Raw genomic sequence first — 15315 nt, forward strand, 5'->3', positions numbered from 1 at the left:
ATTTTAGTAAATTCCGGAATATAGGGAGGTTTTATCCCAACGGTCCCGAACACCTCAAACAGACAAGGGTTGAGAGATGTTCGGGACGAACCCAACCCTCCCCAACACTCGATTAAAGTAATCTCCCCAAAAGTCTATCACACACCCTCCCTTTAATCCTCCATGGGTTCATGTGACATTCAATTCACTCTGCATTTTTCTCTTACAAACAGAGAGAGAGAGAGACTGATGGAGTCAGTCTCATATGGGTCCTTCACTACATGTCATTAGCAGCTAAATTAAGAAAAGAAAAACCCGGTTTTGGGTTTTTAACTGATTAGACAGAGAGTTGTTAAAACAATTGGGGTTCTTGAAAGACAGAGACTTTATCGTGTGGGGGTGGTGTTTGAAGAGATGGGCGTTGTTACCATTGGAGAACTGAAACCAAGTGTTTCTGGTAAGAGACCTTTTCGTCCGAGTTCGAGTATCCGGCACGCCACAGAATGGTAATCTTCTTTAGTTTTGCTGTTTTTTTTGTTCTCTTCTTTACTGGAAATCAATTTGATTAGCAGTCATAGTTTTGTGTGAAGTGATAGAAATCCAAGTACAAATACATCAACAAATATTGTCTGCTTTGGACATGGACCGCACGGATTTATTCTCTTGCGTCCATCTCCCTAGTAATTAAGTCCACATAGTACTTAAGTCAAGAAAACGTGTTTGGTGTTTGTTGGTGTAAGAGGTTCTTCAAACACGTCAACAAATATTGTCTGCTTTGAACGCAGACCCGCACATCTCCCTAGTAATTAAGTCCACATAGTACTTAAGTCAAGAAAACGTGTTTGGTGTTTGTTGGTGTAAGAGGTTCTTCAAACACATCAACAAATATTGTCTGCTTTGAACGCAGACCCGCACTGATTTATTCTCCTGCATCCGTCTCCCTAGTACTTAAGTTTAGAAAACGTGTTTGGTATTTGTTGGTGTCAGAGGTGCTTGAATTTTATTTGTATACCACTCGATTTGATTATGTCAATCCATAGTGGGATTACTAGTCTTGACAGAGTGTAGTTCAATTGAACAAACTCTATTAAGTACCCTTCTAATCTCAGGAAGCAGAGTTTTTCTCCAATTAATTCTTGATGGTTTGTGTATCTTTTCATGTTCAGAATGAACAACTAAAATTGAGGCTATAATTAGTAGTAAAACATAAAGATACCTCTTTTTGCCATAATTTTAATTCCTAACCATTAACAACGCGTTTTCTTGGAGGAAAACATCCCGTAGTAATTCTGCAGTTAATTATACTTCTGCGAGAGCACTATCCCATAGTAACTCCACACAGCTTTATCTTTCTAGGATATCGTCCATCCCGATAGTGCTCTCGCAGAAGTATACTTAACTGCGAAGTTACTATGGGATGTTTTCCTCCAAAAAAACGCTTTGTTGATGGTTAGGAACTGAAATTATCAATATATGTTAACAAATGTTAAGTAGTTTTTATTCGAAGGTCTCAGCCTCTCACTAAAGTAGGGTCCAAAACAGTTTTAAGGTTTTTACAGCACCATACATACAGAGAGATCTCTGAGTCTGTCTGTGTCTTGACCTTGAAGACTTTCCACCCCAACGACAATTGCACATGACTACAATACCTGGTGTTTTACAAGTTTATTCTTCTGGGCACCATGCCACCATCAACAATAGGAACCAACATTGGTGTCTTCTCCTACCATATTTGTTGTATTAGTAATTATGCCTTTTGGTCGTAAAACTAGGACAGAACTGTCTGTACTATATTTCTAGAGTCTGCCAAACCTTCCTAATCCAGAAGGGACCCATTTATTGCTAATGTTTCCAGTCCCAAGTAGTTCAATCAGAATCGCTTCATAATTTTACGGTTGGCAGATATACAATCTACTTTTTGTTTTTTTGGGTGACTAAGGAACCACCCAGCATGCCCTTCAAACAGCTGCGTGGAGATAAACCTTGGGCCTCCAGAACAGCCCGTGCCCGACACCACGCTGATGACGAGTAAGATTGGGTTGAAGCCCATGCGGGAGAAATAAAGCTCCTAACCCCTTCATGGAAGTGGGGAGGCCCATGGAACTATGAAAACCCCAAGAAAATACTCCCACATGGTTCGAACTCCCGATTTTAGTGTCATCTGCCTTAAGCCCAAAGATATAACCAACTACGCTATTGCTCCGTGGTTTATACAATCCACTTGTTGCTTAATTAGTCTAAATCATTGTGTAATTGTCGAGTCCTTCATTTGTGCCTGTTGGGGCCATCAATTTCAAATCCATAAAATCAAGATAGATCTAATTGTGCATACTAGGAATTCTTACATATCATCACTAGATAGTTGTGTGGTCTGTGAGTTTGCAATCACTGTTGCTGCCTTAGCCTCCTTAGAAATCATAGTTTCAAAGATGGGACTGCAGGATTACAGTATTAGTTCCTGCATAGTCCCTAAAGTCAAGTCACCAACAAACATGTATGTGCTTGATTATGCTTCTTTTTCTTTCAGGATTTAAAGTCTGTGAAATAACTTTTAATCTGCTTGCTTTTTTGCAGGCCGATTTCCGACGTTTCTAGTGATCTTACAATTGAAGTTGGGGCATCAAAATTTGCACTACACAAAGTAAGCAAAAATTCTGCTGATATGCATATATACATTCGTATATAGCAGATTAGACTTTTGTCGTCTTTTCGAAAAAAATATTTAGACTTTGCAGTTTACTTTGTAGTTGTGATGTTGTATTCAGAAATGAGTGGTTTCTAGATATGATATTCAATGGAAGTTTTGTTTCTTCTTGTTGCAAAATTATGCAGTTTCCTCTAGTTTCTCGAAGTGGAAGATTTCGTAGACTCTTTCTGGAATCGAAAGACTCGAAAGTTTCTCGAATAAGTCTTGCAGCTGTGCCTGGTGGATCGGAGGCATTTGAGATTGCTGCAAAGTTCTGCTATGGAATACACGTCGAGATTACGCTATCAAATGTTGCTATGGTACGCTGTGCAGCTCATTTTCTTGAAATGACAGAGGATTTTGCAGAGAAAAACTTGGAGGCGAGAGCGGAAGAATATTTGAAGGAGACGGTACTCCCAAATATATCAAATTCAATATCTGTTCTTCACTATTGTGAGACCCTATTGCCTATATCAGAAGAGATCAACCTAGTTAACAGTCTTATCACTGCAATTGCAAACAATGTATGCAAAGAGCAACTCACATCTGGTTTATTGAGAGTTGGCCATAACTTTCCTGCAAAAACTTTGCCTATTATGGAACCAGAAACACCTTCAGATTGGTGGGGGAAGTCCCTCGCAATGCTGGGTCTCGATTTCTTCCAACGAGTCCTCTCTGCGGTGAAATCAAAGGGGCCAAAACAGGATATGATTAGTAAAATTCTGATCAATTATGCCCACAATTGTCTTCAAGGTCTTGTTGTTGGGGATCCGCAAGTGGCTAATGGGAGTGTTTTGGACATGGAATTGCAGAAGCAACAAAGGGTCATTGTGGAAGCAATAGTGAGCTTACTCCCAACACAATCAAGGAAAAGTCCAGTTCCAATGGCTTTTCTTTCAAGTTTACTAAAAACCGCGATAGCAGCATCAGTATCTCCATCTTGCAGATCGGATTTGGAGAGACGGATTGGTCTTCAGTTGGATCAGGCGATTCTCGAAGACATTCTAATCCCATCTAATGCACATGAAAACAACCCCAACGCCATGTATGACACAGAGTCAATCTTGAGGATTTTCTCCATATTCTTGAACCTGGATGAGGATGACGATGAAGATAATTACATGAAGGATGAAAGTGAAATGGTTTATGACTTTGATAGCCCAGGATCTCCAAAGCAGAGTTCGATTCTCAAGGTATCAAAGTTACTGGACAATTATCTTGCAGAAGTAGCGCTGGACTCAAACTTGCTACCATCAAAGTTCATAGCACTTGCAGAACTACTTCCGGACCATGCTCGTATAGTGAGCGATGGCTTGTACAAAGCAGTTGATGTCTTCCTCAAAGTGAGCATCACCCTTCATTTCATTATCTCTTGCATTCATTTAGGTTTGTTAAGTACAGAACCGGATCTTGACGTTCGTCTAAGTCTTTAACATGAATAACACCACTTTTTCTAAAAGCTCAAGCTTTTAAGAATGGTGAATGTTTATGTTTTACATCATTTACTCTAATAGTCTTCTACGCAGGTTCATCCAAACATCAAGGATTCTGAACGATACCGACTGTGCAAAGCAATCGATTGTCAAAAATTGTCTCAAGAAGCTTGCAGCCATGCAGCACAGAACGAAAGACTACCAGTACAAATGGCCGTCGAAGTTCTATACTTTGAGCAGATTAGGCTTCGCAATGCAATGAACGGTGGACACAACCAATTTTTCTTCGGCTCAATCAATAGTCAATTCCCTCAACGTTCAGGCAGTGGTGCAGGGAGCGGAGCAATCTCACCGAGAGACAACTACGCATCAGTGAGAAGGGAAAACCGGGAGCTGAAGCTTGAAGTTGCAAGAATGAGAATGAGAATGACGGACTTAGAGAAGGACCATGTGTCGATGAAACATGAGCTAATGAGGACTCATCCTGCTAACAAGCTGTTCAAATCATTCACCAGAAAATTGAGCAAAATCAATTCGCTTTTCCGGATCAATGGTTTTAAGCCTATAGGGGGGAAGACCGGTTCAGAAAGTCGATTCTTGTTTCAGAAGCGAAGGCGTCACTCAGTTTCTTGATTGTAGAAAGGTGTGAGAACAAGTAATTACATGAGTGCATAGTATATATACACAAACACACACATACACACATATTATAGGGTGATTGTATCCAATTAATTGATGTCAGTCAGTGTTGATTCCAAGTTTTTATGTGTGGAATGACGAGATCTCTGGAGTTTTTTTTGATGGAAAACATGTCTTTGATGGAAATACTAACAAATGGATAAATTGTTGGGTACCGCAGTCAAGTCATATTTTTGAAGCTACCCTGATAGACCAAAGGTCTTATAATTGCCCGGTGCATGTGGGATGGGAGCTCAAGTACACCGAAATTTATCATATAAGACGGAGTCCAATGTGACTGTCGTGGATGAGTTTCTTGGAAAAAAAAGCTAAGAAATGGAGTCTACTGGATCATTTGTATGAACAAAGTGATATCTGATTAACCTTGATGGCTAAGCGTAAGCCCCTAGCCCCCTACCTTTTCTGACGCTAGCGGTACCGCTCGCTTTGCCCACCAAACAGGGCATAATATGATAAATCTTTTGTTGTCCCTCGTCTCCAATCTCCATGACCCATCCCAAAAATTGCCTAAACCCTCCACAACTGCCTTCCGATTGGTGCTTGTCCATCTTCGATTTGGTATTCAGAGATTGTTAGCGGACGAGTCGCAGCAGGAAAGCCTTGCAATAGGAGATCGGAAAAGCGCCAGGGCAAGTGTGGTTGAAAATTTTCAACGGTGAGTTCGTTCGTTCTGAGCTAGCTCTCCAATTATCTTCTTCTGCTGTGCTTGATCTATTTCTCTCGCAATGTTAAGTTATCAATGGACCAAAAGAACGCAATTAATGCGACTTCCATTACGAAATTTGAATACCCATTTGGGATTGTTTGATAATCATGAATATCTTATTATCGCCAAATCGTTTTCATCAAGCAATCAGAAGATTTCAATGGCATACCAGCAAGAGAAGAAACTCCCGTTTACTGTGTCTTATCTCATAAACTCATGTGGGTTTTCCTTAGAAACTGCGAAATTGTTGTCCAAGAGGGTCAATTTTAAAAACCCTAAGATACCAGATTCTGTCCTTCAACTTCTCAGAAACCATGGACTCACCAATACTCAAATCTCCAAACTCATCAAGACAACACCGAGACTTCTAATGGCCAACAAGGAGACCCTTTTACCCAAACTTGAGTTTCTTCAGTCTGTGGGGATTTCAGGAGCTGCCCTTGCAGATGTGGTCAGTTCAAACCGGATTTTCTTGTGCCAGAGCCTAAAGAATCAAATCATCCCCACTCATAATTTCTTAAAGAACTTGCTCAAAGATGATGATAAGGTTGCACATGTGCTAAAGCGTGCAGGTTTCTTCCATGATTTGCATAATATTGCTCCTCCCAATATCTCACTCTTACAACGTCTTGGAGTACCACATTCATCTATGTTACTACTGGTCAAGCGTGATGCTCCAGTGCTGTGCCTTAAGGCTGAGAAGTTTGATGAATTTGTCAAGATGATTAGTGGAATGGGATTTGACCCTTTGGAGAAGAATTTTATCATTGCACTTGAGACAGTTGCTGGATTGACTCATGATTCATGGGAACGCAAATTGAAAGCCTTCAAGGAGTGGGGTTTGTCCAAAGATGAAATCTTGTTGGCTTTTAGACGATTTCCCAATTGCATGACTTTGTCTGTGGAGAGTGTCTCAAGAAAAATGGATTTCCTTGTGTCGAAAATGGGTTGGGAATCACCCGCTGTTCTTAAAGCACCATGTGTTCTAAGATATAGCATGGAGAAAAGGTTAATTCCCAGGTGTTCAGTAATTCAAGCTTTGCTTCTCAAAGGGTTAATCAAGAAAAAACCTGCCTTATCTAGTTTTTTAAATCCCGCTGGCGATATCTTTCTGCAAAGATTTGTAAATAGATACCAAGAGCAAGAGTCTCAATTGTCTGATATCTTTCAAGGGAAAATGAAACTTTCAGATTTGGGAATTGGATTTGGAGTATCTGAATTGTTACCGTTGTAGCTAGTGAAGGCATTGTTTCACTTTCTCCTGTTACTTCTTTTAAGCGTTCTTGAAATATAATTGCGTGCTTCCTTGAAGCTGGGGAGAAGCATAAGTAGCTGGATTCCGTTCTCTGTGTTATATGTGATTATGTGAATCTCTCTTTCTCAGCAGTCCATCATTCTCTCCTAGATGTTCATGGACAGGCCTTCATGGGCAAGCTGGACTATACCTGAACCTGATCAAAAATCAGTGGCAAAGGCCAAAGGGTGTGGATTATGACGTGGCTACCGATCATTTTAAGTTTGTGCATTCAATTTTGTGAAGTAGAAGAATAAGATGACATCTCTGGAATTTTTTTTTGATGGAATCTGAATCTGGGCAATGAATGTACCTTCTGTTGTAGCCGCAGCATATATTTTCTTCTTTTGAAGGTGAAGGTTTACTGTTTACCCTTTACATACTTGCTCAATAGCCAGGATCTTGAAGATTAAGCTAAATTTATACAACATTGGTTTTTTCTTTTCCTTCCTTTTGTCTCAGATTGTGCAACAGTGGTTAGCAAATGTCCAAGGAAACATGTTGCATCAGAGTTTCAAGAAGTGTAATTAAGTAGCAGGAGGACCAGTTGAATTGGAACCCTATTGCTCTAAACGTGAACCAAACCATATTTTTTGTTTTCAGGTTTGATCATGCCTTTACAATAGAATCTATTGGAAGCGTCAAAAGGGTGTATGTGTTTTTGTCTAAACTTCTATGTTTGCGGCCTTGACAACCTGTGTTTTGATCCACATCAGATGTGCAAATTAAATGATGTGTTTTTGTCCAACTTCTCTGCGCACGGCCATAACAAATGATAACCTTAGTCGTGGTCCACATCAAATGTTCAACGAACTTGCTTATATGATGTCATATTCAATTACTAAATATGTATACTTTTAAAAAAATGTGTATTTGTACAATAGATGTTTTGTCCTTCGTCTCCATGACCCTTCCAAAAAATTATGTCTATACAATGGCAATGGAGGTCACGGTTTAAAGAAAACATGTCCTTGATGGAAAATGGAGTTTCTGTTGGATCATTTGTAAAAACGCAGTGGTTTTTTGTCTAAAGTGAAAGCGTAAGGGATGCATATGATTAATTTGAAAAAAAGATCTAAATTTTAGGATTGTCTAAAAAAGTCGTGTCAAATTAAATTGATGGTTAAGCCAATCGAATCGGTTGGTTATTATTAAATATGAGGACAAATGGAAAATTCAAAAAAATGACCGAATGGATAATAATTGAATGAACTATTGATTAAATTTTTGTCAAAAAATGGAGAAAAAAAAACCCGACGAACACCCCAATAAATTTAATAGATGTCTGTAAAAAAATGGATGAAATGGAAGTATATGTGTTTATTCAATGGACGTTTTTGTCCCTCCTCCTTGGCCCTTCCCAAAAATGACCTAAACCCTAAAAACTGCATATTTGTGTGATTGTGTATCTCCGATTTGATACTTGCATGGGGGGATCGGAAAGCACCAGTGAACAATTACAGTGCAGGTGTTGTCGATCATTTTCAACGGTGAGTTCGTTCTGAGCTAGCTTCAATTATCTTCTTCTGTTTGCTTAATCCATTTCTCTCGCAATGTTGAGTTATCAATGGAACAAAAGAACACAATTACTGCGACTTCCATTACGAAATTTGTTTTATAATCATGAATCTCTTATTATCACCAAATTGTTTTCATCAAGCAATCTGAAGACTTCAATAGCAGACCAGGAAGAGAAGAAACTTCCATTTACTGTGTCGTACCTCATAAACTCATGTGGGTTTTCCTTAGAAACTGCGAAATCCTTGTCCAAGAAGGTCAATTTTGAAAACCCTAAGATACCAGATTCTGTCCTTCAACTTCTCAGAGACCATGGACTCACCAATACCCAAATCTCCAAACTCATCAAGACAACACCGAATCTTCTTTTGGCCGACAAGGAGAAGACCCTGTTACCCAAACTTGAGTTTCTTCAGTCTGTGGGGATTTCAGGAGCTGCCCTCGCAGATGTGGTCAGTTCAAGCCGGATTATGTTGCGCCAGAGCCTAAAGAATCAAATCATCCCCACTTATAATTTCTTAAAGAACTTGCTCAAAGATGATGAGAAGGTTGCACATGTGCTAAAGCGTGCAGGTTTCCTTAATGATTTGCATAATATTGCTGCTCCCAATATCTCACTCTTACAACGTCTTGGAGTACCACATTCATCTTTGTTACTACTGATCTGGCGTGATGCTAGTGTGCTGTGCAAGAAGGCTGAGAAGTTTGATGAATTTGTCAAGATGATTAGTGAAATGGGATTTGACCCTTCGGAGAAGAATTTTATCATTGCACTTAGGATAGTTACTGGATGGAGTCATGATTCATGGCAACGCAAATTGAAAGCCTTTAATGATTGGGGTTTGTCCAAAGATGAGATCTTGGTGGCTTTTAGACGGTATCCCGCTTGCATGACTTTGTCTGTGGAGAGTATCTCAAGAAAAATGGACTTTCCTGTGTCGAAAATGGGTTGGGCTTCACCCGCTGTTCTTAAAACACCATGTGTTCTAAGATATAGCATGGAGAAAAGGTTAATTCCCAGGTGTTCAGTAATTCAAGCTTTGCTTCTCAAAGGGTTAATAGAGAAAAAACCTGCCTTATCTAGTTCTTTAATTCCTGCTGATGATATCTTTCTGAAAAGATTTGTGAATAGATACCAAGAGCAAGAGCCTCAACTCTCTGATATCTTTGAAGGGAAAATGAAACTCTCTGATTTGGGAATTGGATTTGGAGTATCTGAATTGTAACCATTGTAGCATGAGGATTGTCTATTTCATCCCATCTAGTTTAAGATCCCGGCTCTGCTATGGGTAGTTCTGTCTGTGCATTTTGACTTTCTCTTCTCTATTTAGACGTCTAACTTTCAATCGAGTTAGATAAGGTTGTAACTTGATTGAGACACACATGAAGCTGATGAAGGTATTGTTTCACTTTCTCCTGTTACTTCTTTTAAACTTTTCTGAAATATAATTGCAACTTATATGGTAGCATTACATATATTACCAGATACCTATCATGCTCATATGTGCTTCCTGAAGCGGGGAGAAGCGTAAGTTATTCAATTAAAAAATTAGAATGGATATCTCTGTGTTATATATGAATATCTCTCTCTCAACAGTCTATCACTCTCTCCTAGATGTTCATGGACATGCCTTCATGGGCAAGCTGGACTATACCTGATGAAAATGGGCAAAGGGTGCGGATTATGATGTCGCTACTGATCATTTTTATTCTTAGCAAACAATTTTGTGTAGTAGAAGAATAAGATGACCTCTCTGGAATGTTTTATTTTATTTTATTTTTTTTGACGGAATCTGAATCTGGGTAATGAATGGAACTTCTGTTGTTTTTATGCAACTCTCCGGGGCCGTAGCATATATTTTCTTCTTTTGGAGGTGGAGGTGAAGGTAAAGGTTTACTCTTTACATGCTCAATAGCCAGGATCTTGTTAAATCTATGCAACATTGGTTTATTTTTTTGTTCTTCTTTTTGTCTCAGATTGTGCAACAGTGGTTAGCAAATGTCCAAGGAAACATGTTGCATCAGAGTTTCAAGAAGTGTGATTTAGTACCTGGAGAATCAGCTGAATTTGAAACCCCTATTGATCTAAACATGAAACCAAACAATATTTTTGTTTTCAGGTTTGATTATTGTCCGTTAAAGGGTGTATTGATTTCCTCCAAACTTCTCTACTCAGGGCACTAACGAACTTCTCTACTCAGGGCACTAACGACCTGAGATTAGGTCAACATCAGATGTTCATGTTTAAGGGTGTAGTTGTTTTTTTGTTATAATTTCTCTGCGTGCGTCCATGACAACATGAGTTTAGGTCCACATTAGTAGTGTGTTTGGATTGAGGGATTTGGGGGAAGGGAATAAAATCTTCCCCCTAATTCTCTTTAAATCCCTCTCTTTAATGAAATATTTATCCCAATCATTTTCAAAACCCTCTCCTTAATTTTTTATAAACTATCCAAATAAGAGAATTGAAAGGAAACTCCATTTTCCTTCCATTTCCTTCCTCTCAAATATCTTAATCTAAACACACTATAAATGTTCAAGTTAAAGGATATATCTATTTTTGTCCAAACTTCTCTACGCGTGCCCTTAATAGTATGAGCTTAGATCCACATTAGATGTTTGCAGGACAAATTTATATGATGTCGTTTTCTATTACTAAATATATATACTATAAAAAAATACATATATATTTGTATAAGAACAATGTTACATTCTCATTTTATGGAACCTTAAATTTATGTGGCATTAAAATTTAAAATAACCATTAATTAAATACACTGATTTTTTATTGTCCAACCTCCAAAGTGAGAGTGGAAGGGGTGCATCTGATTAATTCAGAAAAAAAGACGTAAATTTATTAAATGTTTGTAAAAGATGGGTTGTTTGTGAAAAATGGAAGTATATATGTGTTTATTAAATGGACGTTCTTGTCCCTCCTCATTGACCGTTCCTAAAAATGACCTAAACCCTAGAAAAACTGCCTTTGGATTTGTTTGATTGTGCGTCTTCGATTTGGTATTCGGAGATTGTTAGTGGACGAGTTGCAGCAGAAAACCTTGCATTGGGGGATCGGAAAGCATCAGTGAACACTTACATTGCAAATGTTGTCGATAATTTCAACGGTGAGTTCGTTCTGAGCTAGCTTCAAGTATCTTCCTCTGTCGTGTTTAGTCCATTTCTCTCGCAATGTTAAGTTACCAATGGACCAAAAGAACGCAATTACTGCGACTTCCATTACGAAATTTGAATACCCATTTGGGTTTGTTTGATAATCATGAATATCTTATTATCGCCAAATCGTTTTCGTCAAGCAACCAGAAGACTGCAATAGCAGACCAGGAAGAGAAGAAACTTCCATTTACTGTGTCTTATCTCATAAACTCATGTGGGTTCTCCTTAGAGACTGCGAAATCCTTATCCAAGAAGGTCAATTTTGAAAACCCTAAGATACCAGATTCTGTCGTTCAACTTCTTAGAGACCATGGACTCACCAATAGCCAAATCTCCAAACTTATCAAGTCATCACCGACTCTTCTTTTAGCCGACAAGGAGAAGACCCTTTTACCCAAACTTGAGTTTCTTCAGTCTGTGGGGATTTCAGGAGCTGCCCTTGCAGATGTGGTCAGTTCAAATCGGATTATGTTGCGCCAGAGCCTAAAGAATCAAATCATCCCCACTTATAATTTCTTAAAGAACTTGCTCGAAGATGATGAGAAGGTTGCACATGCGCTAAAGCGTGCAGGTTTCCTCTATGGTTTGCATAATACTGCTGCTCCCAATATCTCACTCTTACAACGTCTTGGAGTACCACATTCATCTATGTTACTACTGGTCACGCGTGATGCTCATGTGCTGTGCAACAAGGCTGAGAAGTTTGATGCATTTGTCAAGATGATTAGTGGAATGGGATTTAACCCTTCGGAGAAGAATTTTATCATTGCACTTAGGATAGTTAATGGACTGAGTCGTGATTCATGGGAACGCAAATTGAAAGCCTTTAAAGAGTGGGGTTTTTCCAAAGATGAGATCTTGTTGGCTTTTAGACGGTATCCCAATTGCATGACTTTGTCTGTGGAGAGTATCTCAAGAAGAATGGATTTTCTTGTGTCGAAAATGGGTTGGGCTTCACCTGATGTTGCTAAAGCACCAAGTGTTGTAAGCTATAGCATGGAGAAGAGGATAATTCCCAGGTATTCAGTAATTCAAGCTTTGCTTTTCAAAGGATTAATCAATAAAAAACCTGCCTTATCTAGTGTTATAAATCCCGCTGACGATATCTTTCTGAAAAGATTTGTGAATAGATACCAAGAGCAAGAGCCTCAACTGTCTGATATCTTTGAAGGGAAAATGAAACTCTCTGATTTGGGAATTGGATTTGGAGTATCTGAATTGTAACCATTGTAGCATGAGGATTGTCGATTTCATCCCATCTAGTTTAAGATCACGGCTCTGCTATGTGTAGTTCTGTTTGTGCATTTTGACTTTCTTTTTTTATTTAGACATCTAACTTTCAATTAAATTTGTTTAAGGTAGTAAGTTGATGGAGACACACATGAAAGCTAATTTAGGCATTGTTTCACTTTCTCCTGTTGCTTCGTTAAAGCTTTCTGGAAACATAATTGCAGCTTATCTGGTTGCATTGCATATATTACCAGTCGTAATCATGCTCATAGGTGCTTCCTTGAATTTTGTATATTTCCAAGTGATGAGTAAAGCCCAAGACTTGCTCTATTTATATTTGCGAATTGATGGAAATTCCTTTGAAAGATGAGCTGTGCTGATAGATTAATAATGCACATTTTCCACTTCTGAACAATCCACTTGGTGGATAATATGGTAGTAGTACATCATTATTTGCACAATACATGAAGTGTTTTCAAAGTTAGCAGTCATCACTCGAAGTTTCTTTGTAAATACATGCCTCTGATCTAGTGAATCAAACTCAAAAGCATTGAAAAGTTACTCTGTCATTGTATTTTGATTGTGGTGAGGGCTAAATCCGTGCCCGTGGATGAATTCTAGTGGTGATGAAGGGTTGAGTGTGAGTATCAGCTTATTTTCTTAAAGTTTAAGGCTGTATATCAAATAAGCAGGTGTATATTTCCATGGATGAATTGTAGTGCTGATGAAAAGTTTGTTTTCTAGAAATTTGTTGTATAGTTTCTTGTCTCTTGATACAGGTTGGACAACTAGTTCAAAAAACAGGTTGGTTGAAATTGTTGTTCCTTCTGCAATTTCACTTTGGGATACTGTGGTTATGCTAGAAGCTTATCTTTGAAGGGTCACTTGTTTAATTTTTCTGAAGTCCTGTTGATAAAGGCCCCGAAGTGGGATAAGTTCATAGAACCAAGATTTCACAAAGAAATTTCTCAGCTAGTTGATTTGAATTCCCGAATCCCAACCTCGGGCACGTACACTTTAAGTCCATAAAGATAATCAAATAGACTATCGCTTAGTGGTTGCTCTCTCTAGATGCGCCTTTTCCTTTTACTTTTCAAAGGTGATAAAAGGGGGAAAAAATTATGCATTTTATATGGAAAGGCATGGTTATCCAAGTTGTGGGCGCTTGATTTTGCATTTGCTTGGCCCATGGGCCGACTCTTATTAATTGGCCCATCAATGAAGCTCAGAAAGGGAATGTAACTTTGGTGGATATTTGTGTGTAAGATTGCGTGGACGGTTCGCTGCCTCACAGGTTTGGGTTAAGATTCGTTGTCTATACAAAATCATTTGGCATCACTTCTAAATTTTTTTTTTTTTTTTTGTGCATCTATCTAGCACCGAAAGGGTATGGAAATCTAGACACGTGATTCATCTTCACAATTTTTTATTGTTCCATACGCTGAACAAAGAAAATCCTTATGACCCAAGTAACATCATTGTGTTCTTAGATACAGAAAATATGTTGATTGTGTGATAGGGATTGGATCTTTGCTGATATGTTACTCGGTTGAGTTATATCAATTTGATGTGGAATAAAGTCTTACCAGACCCAACAAATGGACAAGTAGATGTTATGTTCAAATGGATCGAGTCGTTGCTCCGATACCCTATTGGGCATCAAAGTCCAAATGAACCAAGTCTTCGTGGGCCGTCATTGTCAATGGTTTTTAGGTTCAAAAAACGTGATAATTGTGTAAGAGAGACTAAACATTTACTTATATGTCACTCGATTGAGTTATGTAGATCTTATATGAGATAAAGTCTTGGCAGATGCCACAGATCATGCGATATTGTGCTCCCTTTGTTGCCCGTATGACAAATCCTAATACCCGAAATGTAATATGAGTTTAATTGTTAAAGTTGGTAACTTTATTTACTTATTCGAAGCTACAAACACAAAGGGAGATGAATGTAACAGTGATCATCACCCCCTCAGAAGAAGTAAGGTACATAAGGTAATGCCATGAAAACTGGTTATCTAAGCTCAAAGCCATAGAGCTCCTGCCCTTTTGAGGAGTGGAACAAGCTCCTTCCTCAAATGAAGGCTCATCACTTGCTGCTCTCCTCCAATCAATTGTTGGCCGATGAACACAACCGGTACGTTCCGATACCCAAGCTGCTGCAGTGCCCTCTCAATCTGTTGTCCATTTTGAATTTGGTCAAGCTCATAAACTGTTGGGTTTGCACCAAAGTTGCTAATGAGTGTCACCACAGTGTGGCTCATGCAACAATTGCTCCTGCTGAATATCACAAGTGGGCTACTTCCCACCATGCCTCTGAGTGATGTATCCATGTATATATATAGAGAGATGTAAACAGATCACGCTTTGAGTGCTAGCTGTATGTATGTATAGATATGTATATATATGAAGCTTTTGTAAGAGACTTGAAAAGGGAGGCTTACTTTGTAGTGATGAGGAGAAGACTGTCATGGGAGGGTTATTTATACCAGCCTAGGCCAAATAGAGAACATCAAATAGTGAAAAAAAAAAAAAAGAGAAAAAGAATGGTTCTGTTTGGAGTTTAGTGGTGAATCTGAATTTCTTTGAACAGAAAG

The 15315-nt window shown here is 38.7% G+C and overlaps 5 protein-coding genes across 6 annotated transcripts; 4 read left to right on the forward strand and 1 right to left on the reverse strand.

Moving 5' to 3' along the window:
- The first annotated feature begins 135 nt into the window (after positions 1 to 135).
- LOC119983351 (BTB/POZ domain-containing protein At1g03010-like) lies at positions 136 to 4906 on the forward strand. Its single transcript, XM_038827027.1, has 4 exons — positions 136 to 485; positions 2554 to 2620; positions 2812 to 4008; positions 4192 to 4906. The coding sequence occupies exons 1-4, from the start codon at positions 394 to 396 to the stop codon at positions 4729 to 4731; spliced, it is 1896 nt and encodes a 631-aa protein (XP_038682955.1). The 5' UTR covers positions 136 to 393; the 3' UTR covers positions 4732 to 4906.
- Positions 4907 to 5111: 205 nt separating this feature from the next.
- LOC119983608 lies at positions 5112 to 7507 on the forward strand. The gene is made up of 2 exons (XM_038827289.1): positions 5112 to 7150; positions 7260 to 7507. Exon 1 carries the CDS (start codon positions 5523 to 5525, stop codon positions 6735 to 6737), a length of 1215 nt encoding a protein of 404 aa, XP_038683217.1. The 5' UTR covers positions 5112 to 5522; the 3' UTR covers positions 6738 to 7150; positions 7260 to 7507.
- An 843-nt stretch (positions 7508 to 8350) lies between these two features.
- LOC119984284 lies at positions 8351 to 9541 on the forward strand. The gene has a single exon (XM_038828149.1). It carries the CDS (start codon positions 8351 to 8353, stop codon positions 9539 to 9541), a length of 1191 nt encoding a protein of 396 aa, XP_038684077.1.
- Positions 9542 to 9575: 34 nt separating this feature from the next.
- LOC119984359 (transcription termination factor MTERF15, mitochondrial-like) lies at positions 9576 to 12776 on the forward strand. 2 transcript variants are annotated; one of them, XM_038828270.1, is made up of 3 exons: positions 9576 to 9713; positions 10293 to 10434; positions 11857 to 12776. In XM_038828270.1, exons 1-3 carry the CDS (start codon positions 9699 to 9701, stop codon positions 12708 to 12710), a joined length of 1011 nt encoding a protein of 336 aa, XP_038684198.1. In that variant the 5' UTR covers positions 9576 to 9698; the 3' UTR covers positions 12711 to 12776. The 2 variants fall into 2 exon arrangements, with proteins under 2 accessions (XP_038684198.1, XP_038684197.1); XM_038828269.1 differs by lacking the exon at positions 9576 to 9713 and adding an exon at positions 9802 to 9843 and having other exon boundaries at positions 9913 to 10428; positions 11851 to 12776.
- Positions 12777 to 14610: 1834 nt separating this feature from the next.
- LOC119984715 (monothiol glutaredoxin-S5-like) lies at positions 14611 to 15204 on the reverse strand. The gene has a single exon (XM_038828795.1). The coding sequence runs from the start codon at positions 15049 to 15051 to the stop codon at positions 14743 to 14745; it is 309 nt and encodes a 102-aa protein (XP_038684723.1). The 5' UTR covers positions 15052 to 15204; the 3' UTR covers positions 14611 to 14742.
- Between the last annotated feature and the right edge of the window lie 111 nt (positions 15205 to 15315).

Source organism: Tripterygium wilfordii, chromosome 18 (genome assembly GCF_013401445.1).
Source record: "Tripterygium wilfordii isolate XIE 37 chromosome 18, ASM1340144v1, whole genome shotgun sequence".
Taxonomy (NCBI): Eukaryota; Viridiplantae; Streptophyta; class Magnoliopsida; order Celastrales; family Celastraceae; genus Tripterygium; species Tripterygium wilfordii.

What these genes read in the sequence shown, in the direction of transcription:
- LOC119983351 (XM_038827027.1), top strand. Translation starts at nt 394, where the DNA reads ATGGGCGTTGTTACCATTGGAGAACTGAAACCAAGTGTTTCTGGTAAG. An exon ending in CAAAATTTGCACTACACAAA is followed by an intron (nt 2,621 to 2,811) that starts GTAAGCAAAAAT and finishes AAAATTATGCAG; the next exon opens with TTTCCTCTAGTTTCTCGAAG. An exon ending in CAGTTGATGTCTTCCTCAAA is followed by an intron (nt 4,009 to 4,191) that starts GTGAGCATCACC and finishes TCTTCTACGCAG; the next exon opens with GTTCATCCAAACATCAAGGA.
- LOC119983608 (XM_038827289.1), top strand. Translation starts at nt 5,523, where the DNA reads ATGTTAAGTTATCAATGGACCAAAAGAACGCAATTAATGCGACTTCCA.
- LOC119984284 (XM_038828149.1), top strand. Translation starts at nt 8,351, where the DNA reads ATGTTGAGTTATCAATGGAACAAAAGAACACAATTACTGCGACTTCCA.
- LOC119984359 (XM_038828269.1), top strand. Translation starts at nt 10,221, where the DNA reads ATGCTCAATAGCCAGGATCTTGTTAAATCTATGCAACATTGGTTTATT. An exon ending in GAAACCAAACAATATTTTTG is followed by an intron (nt 10,429 to 11,850) that starts TTTTCAGGTTTG and finishes CACCGACTCTTC; the next exon opens with TTTTAGCCGACAAGGAGAAG.
- LOC119984715 (XM_038828795.1), bottom strand. Translation starts at nt 15,051, where the DNA reads ATGGATACATCACTCAGAGGCATGGTGGGAAGTAGCCCACTTGTGATA.